At 34.2% G+C, this 21,578-nt stretch overlaps 1 protein-coding gene across 1 annotated transcript in view; it reads left to right on the top strand.

Moving 5' to 3' along the window:
• The window catches only part of LOC117120977, a gene marked incomplete at its 3' end in the record, with an annotated part of 53,671 nt that overhangs the window by 19,497 nt on the left and 12,596 nt on the right, over positions 1-21,578 (top strand). The window contains exons 6-19 of the mRNA XM_033266079.1: positions 1,835-1,971; positions 2,659-2,812; positions 3,011-3,043; positions 3,387-3,725; positions 5,527-5,661; positions 7,179-7,520; positions 8,763-8,861; positions 12,055-12,168; positions 13,105-13,282; positions 16,261-16,517; positions 18,651-18,793; positions 19,803-19,956; positions 20,116-20,220; positions 20,625-20,966. Coding sequence (XP_033121970.1) covers positions 1,835-1,971; positions 2,659-2,812; positions 3,011-3,043; positions 3,387-3,725; positions 5,527-5,661; positions 7,179-7,520; positions 8,763-8,861; positions 12,055-12,168; positions 13,105-13,282; positions 16,261-16,517; positions 18,651-18,793; positions 19,803-19,956; positions 20,116-20,220; positions 20,625-20,966 — 2,532 coding nt within the window. The remainder of the gene's footprint in view (positions 1-1,834; positions 1,972-2,658; positions 2,813-3,010; positions 3,044-3,386; positions 3,726-5,526; positions 5,662-7,178; positions 7,521-8,762; positions 8,862-12,054; positions 12,169-13,104; positions 13,283-16,260; positions 16,518-18,650; positions 18,794-19,802; positions 19,957-20,115; positions 20,221-20,624; positions 20,967-21,578) is intronic.

Below are 21,578 nucleotides of genomic sequence, written 5' to 3'. Positions count from 1 at the left end.
ATACTGGGTAAGTTAAAAACAGACATTCCGTCCGAGTGGGACTCATTCAAAAATTCTAGGGGGTTCGCTAGAAAACAGGGGGGTTCGCTAGAAACCCCCCCGCCCTGGCTATGGGCATGTTCATTAGAACACATCCTTAACCGAAGGTCGCGAGGTTCCCCAATCGCGCCTATGTGTTAATTTTCTTTTGTAATGAACATGGATGAGAACTGTTTGGACAAAATGACAAAAAGAAAATAATAACTATACGCGATTCAATCTTGCTAAATACGCGATTCGAACTCACGGCCTTAAGTTCTTTAGAATACATCTTTAAAGTTAAACCCTTCCCTGGGGTCCAACTTAAAAAAGGGGGGATGAATATTTGTTGGAAATCACCTCTAGTTTATGTGTACAAAATTTCCTGCACGTGCGTTCAAAAATGGCGACGCTGGACGCTTTTAAATTTTTGAAACCCCTATTTTGTTTTGTAGGTGTAGGGGGAACCCTGGAGTCCAACTTAAAAAAGGGGCGATGAACATTTGTTGGAAATCACCTCTAGTTTATGTGTACAAAATTTCCTGCACGTACGTTTAAAACTGGCGACGCTGGACGCTTTAAATTTTAAAGTTTGAAACCCCTGTTTTGTTTTGTTTTGTAGGTGTAGGGGGAACCCTGGGGACAAACTTAAAAAAGGGTGATGAACGTTTGTTGGAAATCACCTCTAGTTTATGTGTACACAATTTCATGCACGTCTGTTCAAAACTGGCTGGACGCTTTTAAAGTTTTAAAAGTTTTGGTGACAAGAACAACAACAAGAACAAGAACAGCAATGAGGCTCTGGGTCAGCGCTTCCCGTGGACCAAATATCACATAATTCACCTTATTTTGCCACTGGCTAGGCCTGCTCTTGATTATAGGATATGTGGTTAGAAATAATATGTTCATGTTCATTTGAAAAAGTTAGGCACTCAGTGTATTTTTTTTAAATAGAAGACTATAGAAAGATGCAAATAAAACAAATATAATTTAAATAATTAATAACTTATATAAAAAAAAAACATTTTAAGTAGTAAGTGGATATTATTGATGTCACTGTAAACATACGATGAATGATAGCTTTAGGTCAAATGAAATTTAGCATGGGTGTACACCCACTGATTTTCAATTTCTTATGCGATTTCTTAAAAATATTGTTACAAACCGCATCAATCATTATTTTCACACACACGTGTAAACTCGATGCCTCACAAACGACATTAATAAGCTGACAGCTTATCAGAGGTGGCGTCATGGGGGTGGGCGATGCCAGCTCCTCCGTCGGGGAGAACTTCCTCCTCCCCCGTCGGGGAGGAAAACCACAATTCGTCAGGGAGAAAAAAAATGATATCTATTTTCTACATTGTAGACTAACATCGATTAAATAAGTCTTTGAAACCCCTAAATTTTCAAAATTTTGGGGGATTCGCCCCTGGACCACTTTCCGAACATTTTAAGCGAAGCTCGACCACGCCCTCTTTGCTGTCGTTGTGGAAATCTTCCCCCTCGTCGGGGCATCGCTCCCCTACCGTGGACCTCGGACCACCCGTAGGGAAAATCCTGGCGCCACCCCTGCGGCTTAGCCTATGCATGCGCACGTTTCTTCTAGTTCAAACACAAATTGCATACGGTACGTTTGCCCATACTCAGTTGACGGATACATTTTAATTTTTAATGCGTATGCCATTTTAATTATCATACCAGTAAGACGTTTCAGTAACAACTTCATCGTCATTACTCCATAAGATTTACTTCAGTAGGCCGACAGCTGTATCATTCAGTTGGTTTCACTTAAACAGTGCATATTTTTTACAAGGTTCCTATCCAAACACACTGCAAGATACAAGTGTTCTACTACTGAGTATCGAAGAATGCCGCAGTCTTCTGATCAATACCGTAACTGACAATATGATTTGTGCTGGATATGCTGCTGGCGGTCAAGACTCGTGTCAAGTATGTTAATATTTTTGCCATAATACATAGAAATAATTAGATATTCAAATGCATTGGTGTATAATTGCATGATGATGAATTATGTTTATGAATAAGAATGAAGATTTTTTTGAATGTCAAAAAAAAAAGAAAAAATATAATAATATTTAATAATATTTTCTCTATGTAAGCCTACGATATGATTTATTAATGCCCGAATCTTGGCAAAATTTCTTTTTTTTAAAGTCTGATTTTGATGTAGGCCTATATTAAATATGATTCATGAATTAAAAAAATTCTAAACTATGATTTTGAAAGGCAATGAGGATGATGATGATAATAATAATAAAAATGGTAATAATAAAAATAATAATAAAAATACCAATAACTATAACACTAGCGACAATGATATGATAACAAAAACAGTGACAATAACAATAACAAATATGATTACAATGATATTAATGATGATAAAAGGATGACACGTTAATGATAATGATTATAATAGTAATATAATGATAACAATAATGGTAATAATAATAATAATAATAATAATAATAATAATAAATAATAGTAGTAGAAGTACTGTAGTAGTAATACTAATACGAATAATAATAACAATCATTGTAATAATAATAATAATAATAATAGTAATAATAATAATAATAATAATTATAATAATAATCGATTAAAACATGTTAATGGCAGGGTGATAGTGGTGGTCCTTTGATGTGCAGATCAGATGATGGTACCTGGAACCTTGTTGGTATCACAAGTTGGGGAGAAGGATGCGCTCGACCAAATAAACCTGGAGTATACACTAAAGTGTCTGAATATGCTGAATTCATTCAGCAGACGATCAGTAAGTTTATTTGTGAATGTACCGGTATTAAATGAAGAATCTCATCAGAGACACATTTTTTTTTTCATTTCATACAACTAAACAACTACAACAAATAAAGGAATATCATATATATAGGAACATAATAAAATTATGTTTAAACAATATACTATTATAGTAACCTCTCTCTATATTTTAATTACTTTACTTTAAATACAGATAACACGGAGTTAGGTTCAGGATTTTCGTCAGGTAAGTTAATTTCTTCTTATTGTATTTTATTATGCGATCTATGGTAATGGTTGGAGACATATATAGCGCATAAAACTTGGAGGCTGCTAAAACACACAAACACAAAAAAACACACAAAAAATCTGATGACAAATTATAGGCCTACTGTATAACCTTCGGAGGTATACAATATCGAGCTGTCTCCAAATTAACTCGCTCGTTGGTGGCACTGTCCAGAATAAGCAAAAAAGTGGAGTTTACATTCATTCCAACTTACAATAACAACTTTACTATGTAAGTTTGTGCTTATGTCTCTGAAATAGATTTAAGTATGCTGTAGTACACTTTTTATTTTGTTTTGAAGAATGCCAGTCAATTACGACGTTAGAATCAGAAGAACATCAGATGGTAGAATCTGTGAACTACCCAGGTGGCTATGAGAACAATTTGAACTGCTCCTGGGTGTTTATTGCGCCAGAGAATCATTATGTAGTGCTATCATTATACGATGTTGACATTGAGGGTGGATATGACAACCTTATAGTTGGTAGTGGAGAAAACAACATCATAGCAGAAATAACAGGTTCAAGAAACCCTGGTAGTTTCCAATCAATGGATAATGTGATGTGGTTACTATTCATAACCGATGAAATTGTAGCATATAGTGGATTTACCGGAAGTGTGAAAGCAGTACCAGAGAATGGTGAGCGTAACACTAACTGTTATTATTACCGAAATACCATTGTTGTGTCTCCATCCTAGAGGGGTGCATTAAATAGGAGTCCAAAAAACAGGGGTTCTGTTGTAGTTTTAAAGAAAATTACGGGTCAGGGGATATCTTAGCTTTCACAAGGACTTATCTAACATTAATTTTGGGACATGTTTATGGAAATTTTCTATATAGTTCTTAGCCTCTTAGGTTGATAATTCATATTTCTTGCGAAAACTTTTTTTGTGATGAAAGAGCTGCATACACACCCATTGCACATTTATAGGCCCAAATGACCGAGTTTCCAACATAGACACATATGGAAAAGCAGCTTCAGGAAGTAGATATAAATAAGAGTCCCGGTCCGAATTACATCATGTCATGCGCGCCCACCCACCCAGTCCCTACTACAAAGTTCTGAAGCCCGCCTGAGATTTATTCTTCGGCAAAGTTAGATGGGTTCAAGGACGGGGTTCATATATCTCCACTACGAGTGGACAATAAACCCCCATCAATTGGTGGCGCTATCATTGTTATCATTACTAAAAACATTCTCAAAAAAAAAATACCAATCTATATACATTAGTGTAACATTGCCATTTCATAATACTGCACAAAGTGTCGTATAATTCAGATTCATTAAGTGATCATTTCGTTCTTCCAGTTTGATTAGATGTGATACTATGTATAGATTCATTCCTCTACATGCCAGGTGAATGGTAATAAAAAGCAATGGATATATTATAAACATAATGGGTCAATTGAGGCTAGAATTTTTATTGTACAATTTTGATTAAATGTTTGTTAAGACAACAATGTAGCAACTACTACCACTACCATTACTTTATTAAAGACAACTACTACTACTACCACTATCACTATCACTACTTCTATTAAAGACGACAACAACTACTACTACTACTACTACTACTACCACTACCACTATCATTACTTCTATTAAATATTAAAGACAACAACAACTACTACTACCACTATCACTACCACCACTACCTCTATTAAAGACAACAACTACTACTACTACTACTACTACTGCTACTACTACTACCACCACTACTACTACTACTACTACTACTACTACTACTACTACTACTACTACTACTACTACTACTACTACTACTACTACTACTACTACTACAACTACTACTACTACTACAACTAGTACCACTACTACTGCTACTACTACTACTACTACCACCACTACCACTACTACTACTATCACTGCCACCACTACAGTACCTCTATTAAAGACAACAACTACTATTACTCTACTACTACTACTACTACTACTCTACTACTACTACTACTACTACTACTACTACTACTACTACTACCACTACCACTACTACCACCACTACCACTACTACTGCTACTACTACTACTACTACCACCACTACTACTACTACTACTATCACTACCACCAAATATTAAAGACAACAACAACTACTACTACTACTATCACTACCACCACTACCTCTATTAAAGACAACAACTACTATTACTCTACTACTACTACTACTACTACTACTACTACTACTACTACTACTACTACTACTACTACTACTACTACTACTACAGTACTACTAACTACCACTACCACTTCCACCACTACCACTACCACTCCACTATTAAAGAGAACAACTACTACTACTACTACTACTTTTAATTAACTGTCCATGGTTTAACTGTATGTTTACTCTATTGTGGCATTTCTTTTTTGAAATAGGGCTACTGTGATTATATATCATGCTTTTTCAATTATGTTTGTGTATTTTAGATGACTGTGGATTCGTATGCGGTGATGGTTTGTGTTTAGAAGAAGTGTTTTGTAATGGAATAGACGATTGTTCAAATGCTGAAGATGAAAATGATTGCTACGATGACTACTACTCGACCACTCCTTATTCACAAGGTTTGCATTTTTCTGTAAAAGTTCTTATTTTATTAATTTATAATGTGTCACAAAATATAATTTTTCATTATGTCAAAGTTGTTCTGTAAATCACAAACTTATTTAATAATAAAAATAATACTAGTTAACAATATTTATTAGATTAAGAAACCATACTTGAGTTTCTGATACGTTGTGTATGTTACAACACATAATACTGTATTTTTACGTGAAACGAGGGGAAATATATCTTTTAATTCTACGGCCAACCCCTATTAAGGAGACAGGGACACTTTCTGAGAGTGGGAAAAGGTCAAATAACCCCTATTAAGGGGACAGTTTTTTTTTTTCATTGCATCACAACAACTACAGCAGTCTCATAAGAAGAAACATTTATTAAGCTTTATACTTTGAGACTTTTTGAGCAATAAACCAGAAATTTCTCCTTTGAATCCTCAGCGTGAACATTGGTATAGGCCTACTGGATGTCTTACTTTGAATAAACCAACCTTGTCAATTTTTACCCTTAACCATTTCTTGGTGTACTTTCATAGAGGATGAATCCATACCATCTACACAATAGATGGTATAGATATACCTCTATTCTAACCATACCTCTATTCATGCTACATTCATCGAATAGAAAGCTCAATAATAAAGAACAACATTTTTGGTCAAACATTGCATGAAATAATATTGGGAACATATAAAATCACTTGTTATATTAATTACATTTCTGCTGATTTGTTTAAATTACATTTCTGCTGATTTCTTATTATAAATGAATTGTATTTGCATTGCAAATTTGTTCAAATTTTGGTTTGTGTCCCTTGAATAGGGGTACCCCTATTCAAGGGCCACCCCTATTAAGGGGGAACTTTTTTAGTTCCAATGTTGTCCCCTTAATAGGGTTCTAATGTGGTGACAAATAATTGGGCCGTTTTCAGTCAAACTTGATTTGTAGAACCAGTGACACCTTCCGTACAGTGGGTGTTCACAGGTTAAAGCCCCCAAAATTTATCAGAGTCTACTTCTGTCAGAAATTAAGCAGTCTTGTTCTTTGAGCTAAGCTTTGTGCGCTAAGAGATAGTGATTATGTCACGAAATGTCAAATCAAAGGACAAAATTTTATAATAATCCAATTGACGTAACATTTACCACGACTGGCTTTATGTTCTATTAAACATAGTTTCTAGTTATTAATTACTTTTTTAAAAATAATTTTGTTATTGATAATATTGATCTCTTTTATGTAGTGGAATTTAACACTTTAGCTTTTGAGTTGTGGACTAGCTTGCACAGTAACTTTCTTCTCCCCTAAGGGTCTCTTCGTGTCTGAGCTACCTGGTAAACCGGTACCAGCTATCTCACATCTGTCAACAACAGGTATGGGCCAGTACACCGGGGTAACTCGATCATACATCTTAACCACCAAGTTATTCAACTCCACTCGTTATTGGTAATAATAATGATACTGACTCATGAGAAATATATTAATGATCATGCGTTTAACAAATTTGAAACCATTTCATTTTCAGTTGAATGTAAACCGTCGGTTATATACTTGAATACATCTGGCCAATCACAATCGTTTTCCTCTCCAAATTACCCGAACAATTACTACAATTACTTATATTGTACATGGACCATACATGTCCCAGAGGATCTGGCAATACAACTCAATTTCAATGACTTCAGCCTTGAAAATGGATATGATTATGTGAGGATAAGTTCTGAAAGCATAAATAATATCAGTTTTACGGGAGTAAACTTTCACTCTGTATTGTCCGAGAGCAACAAATTGTTGGTAGTAATGGATACAGATGGAAGTGTAACCTACAGAGGCTTCAATGCAACTGTGAAAGCAGTTAATCTAAGTGGTAAGTTTGATTCAATAGTAGTAAACTGTATTGTCACTGTCAAAGTAAAATAAAGCGTAATGGTAATTCTTTGTGTGGACTGCAAATGACAGAGAAATGAGTGCCCATTATTATTAAATGGAAATTGCCTCATACAGAACTTTATCTACACACCGACATCACTACACAAAATGACACCGAGCATTATATTGGTCTAATGGAAAAACTGTCAACTACAGTTACAGTACGCTGCACACAACCACTTTTTCAACCACCGCAAACATCAGAACAGGACAAGACTGTCCAAGTATATATGAGAACACATTCTTAGTGTATTTTGCTGTTATCTGATTCCCCACATCGATTGGAGACCCACTGTGACAGTAATTTATTTTACTTTTTGGTTATTTCGCCGGCCCTTGTGGTGAATCAGAGATCAACATTTTTTTGTTCTTTTTGACTGTTTTATCCTTTTATATTGTAATTATTTTCGATTAAATATATGAAATGAAATAAATGAAATGAAACTGAAAAGCAGGAACACCCACGTCACCATTAAGTGAAACATAATTCAACGAGCGAAAAATATTACATCATCCCATCTGATCGTAAAAAAATATTGAACAAGCGATCCAAGTTAATTTCTGCATGTAGTTATTGCTACAAATACCTACTCAAGAACTGCTAATTTCTACTCCCACTTTCTATAATTCTCAACCTCAATACTTGTACCTATTTCTAATCAGAACAACTTTCATTCACCTACAAATTTGCTCACCACTTATAAATATACCATTCCTATAGCTCATTTTTTTGTTACAATTTATGCTATTTTTTGTCAATCGATTGTTTGACAATGCTTTACTTCAACATCTTAATCTAAAAAATAACATCGATGGTATTTATAACAATGCAAAATGCATTGATATTATTAAATAGACGCAATATACAAAGGCAGTGTAAAGTGCTATGCATTTCCATTACATTACAAAATTACAAAACCTTTCCTAAGTTGAATTGGTAAACTCTTTCTGATGGCAGTAAACTCTTTGATGGAGGTGATTTCAAAATTATGGAATCATCTATTTATTGTGATGGATGTTGTCGCATAAAAATGTATGTTTTATAACTTCTTAACAATTATAAAACAATAAATGACTGCTGAAGGTTGTATTCTCTTCCATTCATAGCCCGAATATTGTTTGATGGGTGATCAATTCTAAGCATATCCTAATAGCATATTGTTATTTTTTGTTTTTTTAGAAATTTTTGTGTGTGATAATTTTGAATTTGTACTATTGGAACAAGTGTGTGATGAAATCATTGATTGTGCTGACTTCAGTGACGAGCTACAGTCTTGCCGTAAGTATGGAAGTAAATTAACATTACACAAATGTTTGGGTGAAAACTACAAATTTTGTGTCTTTGTGTAGAATATGTAGAAACTCCAGTCTATTTCGTGAATACTTACCTGGATAAACCGACTAATTGCCATTGTTCCCAAACGGAACAACCCTTCGAAATAAATGGAACAGTCCTATCCAGAGCGCCACGTACGAACCGTCTCCCTAAGAAACATCCTTATTCCCTTTTCGATGTTCGTTTAAAGCGAACCTCCTTTAGAAGTGCTGGATCAAGTAGTTCCACATGTCTTGTGTTCGCTACTGTGAGAAGGATTTTCTACTTTTTCTGCCATGGATTTTATTTTCAAGAAGTTGTTGAATTCTGGATTTTTACTTTTCTGCCTTGAATTTTATTTTCAAGAAGTTGTTGGATTCTGGATTTTTTTTTTCCTGCCTTGGATTTGGGTAGTATTTGGTACGGAAGCACCTAAGTGCCATTCGACTTGACGACTTGTCAAGATAATTATGTTGTCAAGTCGACATAATATACATATCATGTCGACATGGCGAGATAGATTATCTTGACAAGTCGACATACTAAAATTTTTGTTGTCATGACGAGATAGGTTATCTTGACAAGTCGACATAATAAAAGTTGTATGTTGTCATGGTGAGATAATTATCTTGACAAGTCGACATAGTAAAAATGTTATGTTGTCATGGCGAGATAGATTATCTTGACAAGTCGACATAATACATATTGTATGTTGTCATGGCGAAATAGATTATCTTGACAAGTTGACATAATAAAAATTGTATGTCATGGCGAGATAGATTATCTTGACAAGTCGACATAATATAAGTTGTATGTTGTCATGGCAAGATAGGTTATCTTGACAAGTCGACATAATAAAAATTGTATGTTGTCATGGCGAGATAGATTATCTTGACAAGTCGACATAGTAAAAATTAAGATCACAATGGAAAATGAAATTAATCAACGACTACCTTTTTTAGACGTTTTGTTAGATAATGGTGGGTCAATTTCTGAAAGCATCGGTGTATAGGAAACCTACTTTCACGGGACTCCTCACTAATTTTCTGAGCTTTACAGCGTCATCTTACAAAAACGGCCTTATTCGCACATTAATTGATAGAGTCTATAAGTTAAATAATTCTTGGCTAGGTTTTCATAAAGATATCGAAGTTCTTAGAACCATCTTATGTAAAAATGGTTTCCCTAGTAACCTTATTGATGATAAAATCAATAGATATTTAAGTGATGCTCTCGTCCATGGTTCTAAAGAGACCCCTAAGGACAATGATAATGTTAATGTTAATGTTTGCTATTTTAAATTGCCATATTTACAGTTTGCACGTAATACACAAAGCAGATTCAACAAAATTACTAGGAAATATTGTCATGGAATAGCAATTAAGCTGGCTTTTAAATTGTTCAAAATTTCTAATTTTCTAGGAGTGAAGGACCCCGTTCCCAAAATGTTCCGTGCTTGTGTTGTATACAAATTTACTTGTGTGGGATGTAATTCCACATATTTTGGAGAAACCAATAGAAGACTTTCAACACGAGTGCACGAACACTTCAGGGACGGGAATTCTCATATTTTTCAACATTTGCAGGTTTCAGAACGCTGTCGGGATCTTGCTAATGAGAGATGTTTCACCGTTCTTGACTCTGCAGATTCAGCTTATAAACTCAAAGTTAAAGAAGCTTTGCATATTACCTGGAACAATCCATCCCTTAATAAGCAAATTTACAACTTGAATATCACGCTCGCTGTTTGATTCTTGTGTACTAATTTACATAACAATCCGCAGTGATGGGTGATGTCTACTCTTGTGGTTTGCTACATTAGTCGCTTTTCTATTTTTGCTTATCTACATACGAGAGTATAAAGCCATATAAGCTTTGGCAAAATTTGTCATCATTCGCACTGATGATGAGAATCATTTTCTCGAAACATGTTTGCTATACGATCGGGCTCAATGAGTCCGCGATCACGAGTAAAGTCTATTACTTGCTTTATAAGGTGCCTTGTGGTGTTTTTACTTTTAAAAAAAATTGTATGTTGTCATGGCGAAATAGATTATCTTGATAAGTCGACATAGTAAAAATTGTATGTTGTCATGGCAAGATAGAGTATCTTGACAAGTCAACAGTAAAAATTGTATGTTGTCATGGCGAGATAGATTATCTTGGCAAGTCGACATAGTGAAAGTTGTATGTTGTCATGGCGAGATAGATTATCTTGACAAGTCGACATAATACAAATTGTATCTTATCATGACAACATAACTTTTATTATGTCGACTTGTCAAGATAACCTATCTCGCTAAGACAACATAACATTTTTACTATGTCGACTTGTCAAGATAATTTATCTCACCATGACAACATTCAACTTTTATTATGTTGACTTGTCAAGATACAGTAACCTATCTCGCCATGACAACATACAACTTTTACTATGTTGACTTGTCCAAATACTCTATCTCGCCATGACAACATACAATTTTTACTATGTCGACTTGTCAAGATAATCTATCTTGCCATGAGAACATACAATTTTTACTATGTCGACTTGTCAAGATAATCTATCTTGCCATGACAACATACAACTTATATTATGTTGAATTGTCGAGATAATCTATCTCGCCATGACAACATACAATTTTTACTATGTCGACTTGTCAAGATAATCTATTTCGCCATGACTACATACAATTTTTACTATGTCGACTTGTCAAGATAATCTATCTCGCCATGACAACATACAATTTTTACTATGTCGACTTGTCAAGATAATCTATTTCGCCATGACTACATACAATTTTTACATGTCGACTTGTCAAGATAACCTATCTTGCCATGACAACATACAACTTATATTATGTTGAATTGTCGAGATAATCTATTTCGCCATGACAACATACGATATGTATTATGTCGACTTGTCAATATAATCTATCTCGCCATAACAACAATTTGTTATTTTTAATTTATGTACAATGCTCATTTGACTAAATAAGAGCTCACTCTACCGTTAGGCCTCCCTGTTATAACCCTCATCTCATCTCTATACGCTATCTGTACGCATTCTACCAATTCCATCATAATGCTAAAATGAAATACAAACATGACACTGAATATAATATAATGCTATTATAAAACAATGATTGTTTGTTTACAGCTTGTAGTGACGACAGTTTTCAGTGTGCGAAAGGTGTCTGTATTGCCGCTGCAAAACGATGTGATCGAGAAAATAACTGTCTCGATTGGTCAGATGAACAAGGCTGCTGGAATGGTAAGAGTAATTCGCAGAGAGGGATTGGTGTGTTTAATGTGACTAAGCACCAGCGGATTTTTTCAAATGTGAAAAAATAATTTTAAAAATTGTATTCTATTTTATAGTATAGTAATGTATGTAATTGTTTACTTTTTCACAGTTTTAAGTGATGGTATTTCTTCAATCGTACACTCAATATTTCACACACCACACTTCATGGAATACTGAACTTGAAGATTTATATATATATCGCACTGTGCTATTATTATTATTTTTATTATCATTATTGTTATTAATATTATTTATTTTTTTTTTTTACACACTATTGTTTATCTTTCATTCTGTTTGTGTTTAATTTGCATGAGATAAGCTATAGACTTTACTGTAGTTTAAGATTAGGTCTGCAGTCCTCTTACAGGCTTCTATCTCCTTGGTACCTGGCACTTGTAGGTCTATAGGGCTTTTATAAAAAAAATGTAACGATATACAAATAAATAAATATTGTAATTAAATAAGGATTAAAAGAACTACAATAGCAAACTTTCCCAAAACACGAATAAGCTTTTATATAGTGTTAATATGCCAATACATGGTTTGAACTGCACATGCCCTTATCCCTTAGACATAAACATATGTTGTGTGTATGGTGTTTATATCGATTGACCTTGAAAACAGTATGCACGGTTATAATTATCAATTGGTTTTTTAGGTAATCTGGAATAGGTGAATCCCTCTTAACGTGCGTTCATCATTCTGTTAATTGCAAATCACTTCTCATGATAGAAAGAGCAATTGAGACTCGTCTTTGTCAAGATCCTATCAGCACTGTTCCTACACTTTCCTCATAGACATTCTATGCTTAATCTCACAACCAATGGGACGATTTTCAGACTAAACTTGTAATGTTGATCACCGTTTTTACTCTAACTTAGTTAAGCTATTTCTTTATAACAGTTACTTCTGAAGAATGTGGATCACAACCTTTCTTACCTGCTGAAGATAGGATTGTTGGAGGTGAAGATGTACCACCAGGAAAATGGCCATGGATTGGTTCAATCACAGCTTATGGATCTCATTATTGTGGTGCTGCCTTGATTGATCGCGAATGGGCATTGACAGCTGCTCATTGTCTGTAAGGGCTTAGATAAATACCGTACTCACGCGAATAAGCGTCCGGGCGCTTGAAATATTTTTTTGCGCTTTTTGAGGGGCGCTTATCCAAACGGGGCCCTTATCCAAACTGGGCACTTATTCGAACGGGGCGCTTATCAAAACAGAGTGGAAACTGAGGGGGGCGCTTATGGAAATAGATGAAAATCGAGGGGTTCTTATGAGAACTTATTAAATTCAAGAGGCGTATTTTGAATGAAAAACGATTATAAGGATATCAGGAAACCGCAAATTACGAATGGTGGTGCGGCGGAAACTTTCGTCCAAAGAGCATGGCTTGTCATGACAAGAAAGTTGTGAGTACATGTATTACATAACAACAGAATAGCAGATGAAATTAGTGGTGGTGGTTACAGGGACGTAGCCAAGATTTTGAAAGGGGGGGAGCCATTATGCGAATTACGTATGCCCCCGGCAGGGTCAAGGGGGCGAATCCCCCTGTGAATTAGTGCACTCTGAACGTTCCTAGGACTGTTTGAGAGGATAAAAGTGAAAATTGCAATAGACGCATTATAAATAAGCGAAAAAATAATTATATAATAAATCAACAGTGGCAGATCCAGGAATTCGAAAGAGAGGTGAACCAGGGAGTGACTTTCACAGACCGAGGAACCACCCACCTCAGCCCCACCATGGTTGGGCTGAGGTAAAAAAATTTATGATTAGGGCATCTCTAGATGGCGGGAAATTACACTCTCGTACTTCAATTTGAATATATTTTTCCTTTTTTTTTTCCTTTAAAAAATGAAGGGGGGGGGGTGCCTTGAATCCACCTCTGCTCAAAACATTCTTTATCCAGAATAGTACCTCTAGATTGCTAGAAATGACACTTTTAGTAAAATTCATCATCATCACATCACCATCATTAGGCAAAATGAAGCGCCAAAAGAAATTCTCATGATTTTTTATCAGGGATTTTTGACAACCATAGAGATCTTATTAATGTTTGTGTATACACCATAGAAAACAAAGCTTAAAAACATTGTCTTTGAGTATGTACTTTACATAGGCCTACTTCAAAAACGTGATTTCACAACCACCTCAGCCCCACCATGGCTGGGGCTGAGGTTGAGGAAATAGTACCTCTCGAGATGGCCGGAAATGACACTTTTATATAATAAAATTCATCATCATCACATTACCATTATAGTCAAAATGAAACGCCAACAAATTTCTCATGATCTTTTATCAGGAATCTACTTATCCAGGACTAAGCTTTAACTATATATACTATAGTATGATCAACAAATCACAACTTTTTTCGCATTTAGCACAATTTTCTTCACTTTTATTGCTATTAATATTATTATCAATTATTACTATCGTCATTATCATCATTGTTATTATTATTATTACTATTAGTAGTAGTATTATTTAACAAACATGATCTTTTATCTGGGATTTTTGATAACCATAGAGATCTTATTCTTATTAATGATGTGTGTGTGATATACCATAGAAAAAAAGCTTAAAAACATTGTCTTTGAGTATGTACTTTACATAGGGCTACTTCAAAAAAGTGATTTCACAACCACCTCAGCCCCACCATGGTTGGGGCTGAGGTGAGAAAATAGTACCTCTCGAAATGGCCGGAAATGACACTTTTATATAGTAAAATTCATCATCATCACATTACCATTATAGTCAAAATGAAATGCCAACAAATTTCTCATGATCTTTTATCAGGGATCTACTTAATATCCAGGACAACTTAGGCCTAATTATAGCTTACTAAGCTTTAACTATATATACTATATTATGATCAACAATTAAATTACAACTTTTTTTTGCATTTAGCACAATTTTCTTCAATTATTATTGTTATCAATATTAATATCAATTATTACTCTCGTCATCATCATCATTGTTATTATTATTATTATTACTATTAGTAGTAGTATTATTAAAAAAACATTTAAAGAAACTTGCAAAAGGATAAAAATGATATTGAACCACAGTATCGCATTTCTATCTTAAAAGACCTGGCTTGAGATTTATGGATTTAAGATATTTTTAAATCACGCTTAGGCTTATGTGTTCTATTAGGCTTATGTATAACGTGTACTGATGCATATTTACATGTTTAGAAGTATTCATTTTAAGTGATCCTAGGAAAGAATTTGTATTGTCTCAAGAATAAGCTTTAAATTTTAACACTATGTACAAAGGGGGGGAGCCGCGGCTCCCACGGCTCCCCCCCTGGATATGTCCCTGGGTGGTTAGCCTGTTGACCATCGGCTGATTGAGATCAGTAGGATGGCATGATCATTGCATGTTTTCTTGAAAGTGTTGATGAGAATGTGTTAGGTGTAAATTGTCGGAAAAGCAGTAGGACTAGGGTATAGAAAAATGTTAGAAGATGAAAGTTGGAAATATACTGTCTGTCCAGGGAGCTCTCATCTGTCCAAGATAAATATCCTCATTTTGATATTGACTAAAGGAGAATGTGATTCCACTCCACACCTCAAATCATGCCAACATCCACAGTCCCAGGATTGATTGAGTTATTGAGGGGGCGTTTATTCAAATTAGAAGGGGCGCTTATTCAAACGGGGCGCTTAAGGAAATTTTTACGTTAGAAGGGGCGTTTATTCGAGAGGGGCACTTATTCAAACTTGGCGCTTATTCACGCGAGTACGGTACTTATACTCTTTTTTTTTTGTTTTGTTTTCTATTTTTTTTGTTAAATTGTCTATAAAACCTTAAATATATAATGTATTGTTCAGTTTGGAAAAGCCATTCCTACTTTTGGCGTCCTTATGATGTCGACTAGACAAATTAATATATTTTCATTCACATTTTTACAGTGTGATAGTTCTAACCAATTTGTTTATCTAACTTATGCATGGCTATGTGAGCATTGTTCCTAATTGTGTGAACACAGACGGAGAATTAAATCTTAAATTCATTGTAAAATACTGTACTACGTTTTTCTCTTAGTGGTGGAATAGATTACATCAGATTCGGCACCACAGATCTTGAGTTTCATTCTTCAGTCTTTTATGAGGAGGTTGGCGTAGCTCAGGAGCTTCCCCATCCAAACTATGATGATTATACGTTAGCGAATGACATCGCCCTTCTGAGGCTAGAAAGACCAGTCAATTACAGTGCATTTATACAGCCTATATGCTTTGGTGAAGATTTTGCAGTCGGTACTGAATGTGTGAGTGCTGGTTGGGGTCGACTCTATGAATACGGTAATATTCTAATAACAATTGTGATATAAACGTATTATTTAATTAAATAAGTTTATTGTAAAAAACGGAAGATATTTTAACACGTCATTGTTTTTACATAATATATATATTCGGTCCGATGAATTACCCAAGTGATAGGGAATGCCAAAATGATACGCAATTACCCAAATGATACGATGCCCAAATGACACGGAATATGATATGGAATTTCCCAAATCATAGTCCAAATGACTGTTAATTCGTTTATACCAAACTACAGTAAAAATAAAATATGAACCATATTATTTTACTAGGCATATTAATTATCATTTTTTGAAAATTTATTAGTAGAATCCTTATTTTGTATGAATATAAAACAAAATAACATACACGAATATTACGGATTTATTCAGGGTCATGGCATTTAATTCAAACTGGATGTCTATACATTCAAAGTTTATTGCTACCCCAGCGCTCTTTTTTCATTAAATTTAGCACTTTAAAATTAAACAGGTGTAATACTAATATTTCTGGTAAACGTTATTTGGCCAAACGTTTATTTCAGATAATTGGCAACACCCAATATGTTTTTCAATTGATGTCAAGCCTAACAAAAAAAGTAAATGACATCCAACTATTCATTTCGCACCGGGAACACCCAACCACTTATTCTTAAATATATCAATATTGTATGGGTGTCATTGTGCCAAAAGAAGACAGGGGCGGATCCAGAGATTTTCTGACGAGGGGGGGGGGGCCTCGCGAGGCCTGTTTTTCCCCCCTGTTTTTTGTTGTTGCGCATGCGTCATTTCCCTATTTGACCTTTTCGCAGGCTGTGTTAGTAATATTTTCTCATAATGATTTTCCTCTTCAAAAATACATTCAAGTTTATCTCGGTCATACTCAAATAATCACCTTGATACAATAGCTGCGTTATCAATCCTGCGTTGCTTGGATTGATGTGGCGCAACTGTAAACATCTGGACCCACATTCTCCATACCTGTACATTACACTTATTCAACCTAAATTAGATTTTTGTTCCGTCATTTATAATTCTATCTCAAAAACTCAGGCTTCACGTATTGAACGCCTTCATTCCCGGTTTTTGCGCTACATCAGTCACAATCGGACTAATATTAATTTTAAGTTTTCAATTAAATCACCCCAGTCCCGTAGATATTTTAATGACCTTATATTTCTTTTTAAATGTTTGACTTCTATCTTTGATTGTGAATTAGTTTCTAATTTTGCCCTTCGTGTTCCTGTCGGTATTTTAAGAAAGAATGATGTTTAAGTAGAGTCAATATTTAAAAAAACGGGTTTATTAGTAGATTAAGTTCCTCGTATAACAAGTTAGTTCAGGACTATCCATCTTTAGATTTATTTAACTCCAATCTGCACATTTTCCGTCGTAGCGTTTTAGGCGTGATTAGTTAAAATAAATTTTGTTTGTGTTTCTGTTTCTGTCGTCTCGTCCTTTGTTAACCATACTGTAAGTGGCGGATTTGTGTCCGCTGTTGTTTTGGTAAATAAATAAATAAAATAAATAAATAAGAAGCATTATAATTCCCCATCCTCTTCTTCTATCTCGGTCACGTCTGTAAAGTGTGAACCCATGTTGAGTGATTTATGAATTTAAGACATGATTGTTTTACATTCCCTACATTTTGACTAAAAATATTTAATGTTGACACTGACGATGTTGGTTCGGTATTATTTGCTGATGTCGAGAGTTGGAACGTGTCCAAACTACTACCTTCAACATGAGTCCAGATCATGACATGGCTGGGGGCTGGGGTGTTGCCTTCAGAATTGGTGAAAGATTCACAACAGTGTAAATGCTAGAAATCTTCCAGATCCAAAGGCAATATTGTGGGTCAGAATCTCTCTCTTTATAGGGCTGAATTTTAGTCCTCAGAATCGATGTTTGCTTTCTTCGTTGGAATGCTAAGAGTTAATTGTAACAACTTAATCTTACTTAAAACTTATGGTGCTAAATAACCTGGGTTTATGTAAAAGCCGAACATTGTGTGAAAGTTGGATCACGTATATTGTGCTATATATGTTATATATGTATATATAATCCTTGAATATTATTTCTTTTTATTTGTTTAAAGTAAACCTTAAAATATCATTATATATAATATCAACAGGGCCAATTCCAAATACAATGCAAGAAATTACAGTCCCAATAATCAGCCAAGAAGAATGCAGAAATGTTTCTCAACTTTCTCAAATAATCACAAATTCTACCATTTGCACTGGAGGATTTGAGGATGAAAAAGGAGCATGCAGGGTAGGATTTTTCATAAATATTTCCAAAGAAAACATGTTTTTAAAGTCATTCAGCTGAAAAAGAAAATTATCATCAATTTCCATTCATTCATCTTGCTTTTATTATTAAATTCATTGAGGTAAAATTTAAAAATTATTGAATTGCAAATAGATTTACAACAATGATAAAATGATTACTATATTTACCAATTAATAACGTGAATTACATAAAATTAATAATTGACAAAAACACCCTTTTAAAATATTTTAAACGGGGGATGAATTTTTGTATTTATTTTATACACCAATATTACACACACTTTAAACATAAAATTTGTTCAAAGTTAAAATTAAGCCTAATGTATTATGATCATTGAATTAAGATATGATGTAAATAAATTGATTAGTTGATCATGTGTATTAATATGTTATAATTATAAAACTAATGAAAATGAATTGCAAACTACGCTACTTCAGGCGTTACAATTTATGGTATAGTCATGGCCATCAATATGCTCTGTCCTTAGTTTTGGGCCTTTGCAATAGTTCAGTGGATGCTATTTAGCACCCTAATTATCAAAATTTAGAACAGCACTGAAGTTCTACATGAAATCACTCCTCATTTCATCACTATCTTATATGACTCCAATGAACCGCTTGTAATCTGTAGATCTTCATGTACATAAATAAGAACTTCTTATTCACCAAAAAAGTAGATAATTACTTTCACATGCATCTAGGACTACTATTTTTTAGAACTCACTTCCTGAACATGTAAAACAGCTAGCCTTCAATTATATTCAAACAAAGAAAAAAAAAATCATAATTTATCTGACTGTAAAATGCATTATTTTAAATGCAAAGAACAATGCAGTAATCACATTAAATTATTATCTATTACCATACGTGATGGAATTTTTGTGCTATACAATTTTTTTTTAGATCATTGTATAGTATGTATACGTACATGTGGCTCAGTTTGTCAACATACATTCCATTTTGTACATTTGTCCTTCAAATTGTGTTTTTAGGGTGATAGTGGTGGGCCTCTGATGTGTAAACGTGATGGTATATGGTTCGTTGCTGGTATTACTAGTTTCACTAAAAACCCGTGTGCTTCTGACATCGGTGGTTATACAAGAGTATCCAGCTACACCGAACTAATAAATGAAATACTGAGTGGCGGTGAGTGATTTAACATTCTTTTAACAAACATGGATTTACAGGTCTTTACACATGCTTAATTAAGCTCATATTATCAAAGTTAAAATGATAATATAACTGTGCACAGTATTTTTCTAAAGCATAATTACCAACCATTCTGTAATCATTTTGTAACCACAGTTGAATGTGATCATATCTGCATCAATGGTGGTTGTATTTCAAGAAACTTGACATGCAATGGCATAGAAGATTGTCAGCTAGGTGACGATGAATGGGACTGTCCAGGTAAATAATAATTTATTGATTATTATGATGATTGCTTCCAGTCTAAAAGTACTCTGATCTTAATTTTTCAAATATGTTAGCACCTTCTTCTACAATTGTTTTCTTATCGACGAGATATTTACAAATTTAACAAGCTACAATATAATAGTTAAAGATGTTTTAAATTTATCTGGGACACTTGTTCAATGTGGCACTAGAATAAACAGAAACTGTACATGTGCTCCTCAAAAGCAGAATCTGTAATCAACTAAAAATTAATAACATTTCTCCTCGAATTGCATTAAAAACAGTGTGTAGTTGATTCAGTCAAACGCTGTACTACATTAAATACTACAATATATAATATATAATATATTATTATTATTAAATGATAAAATGTTAAAATTTTTGTTCACTACATAAAGCATGTTGGCCGGTATTTGAACGTTTGTCATCAGGGGAACATCGGATGATTCAGTCTGTGAACTACCCACTTAACTATGAGAATAACTTAAACTGCTATTGGGAGTTTACTGCACCAGAGAACCATAGCCTGATATTAACGTTTTATGATGTTGAACTAGAGAGTGGATGGGACTACCTTTATATTCAAAATGGGGACGGTCATGTTTTAGAAACAGTAACTGGTTCTGACAACCCTATTAGTGTTATATCGACTGATAACGTGATGCGGCTGAATTTTATAACTGATGGAAGTGTGACTCGTAGGGGCTTCAGTGCAAATCTAAAAGCTGTCAACGAATCTGGTAGGTCAATTAGAGTGTTGCTAGTTTTATGTATATTTCAAATTATTCAGATAAAGATTACATTTAGCCAAAAAAGCTAAGCACTCTGGGTAATGGGTTAGAAAAGAAGCCATCAGTAGAGCAACAGGAAAGGATTCGCATTTACATTATGATCATATCAAGCATATCCTGTTTCTGTTCCTTTTTTACAGTTGTATGAAACTGGCGTGTAATAGTAGATTATACTCAAATGACACAAGGTTAAAAACTCAATTTCTTGCACTATAGAATGTTTCAAGAGAGGTTTTTTAATGATCTGGTTCTAGGCTCTGAATATCAATAGTACATTATTAATCACATAGGGTGGATTTGTCATGCTGTACACACTATCATCAAGTGTTCATTTCACTATTGTTTGCATGTAAAAGTGTGTTTATGACAGCCTGTTGGATCTTAATAAAGCTTGGTATCACATACAATCGCTACACAATATCTCCCACAGCTTTCAGTGATGCTGATCGATCGGTTGAATTGTGTTGGCGTTCTATGTGTGGTCCGTCAGAATATATTAAAAAAAAACAGATTAAAATGAAACAACTTCAATAGTAGACTTTAAGAACACTGATTTAATAA

The sequence above is a fragment of the Anneissia japonica genome, unplaced genomic scaffold (assembly GCF_011630105.1).
Source record: "Anneissia japonica isolate Jap-2015-1 unplaced genomic scaffold, ASM1163010v1 scaffold288125_len146548_cov173, whole genome shotgun sequence".
Lineage (NCBI taxonomy): Eukaryota > Metazoa > Echinodermata > Crinoidea > Comatulida > Comatulidae > Anneissia > Anneissia japonica.
This window is presented reverse-complemented; position numbering and strand designations above follow the sequence as displayed.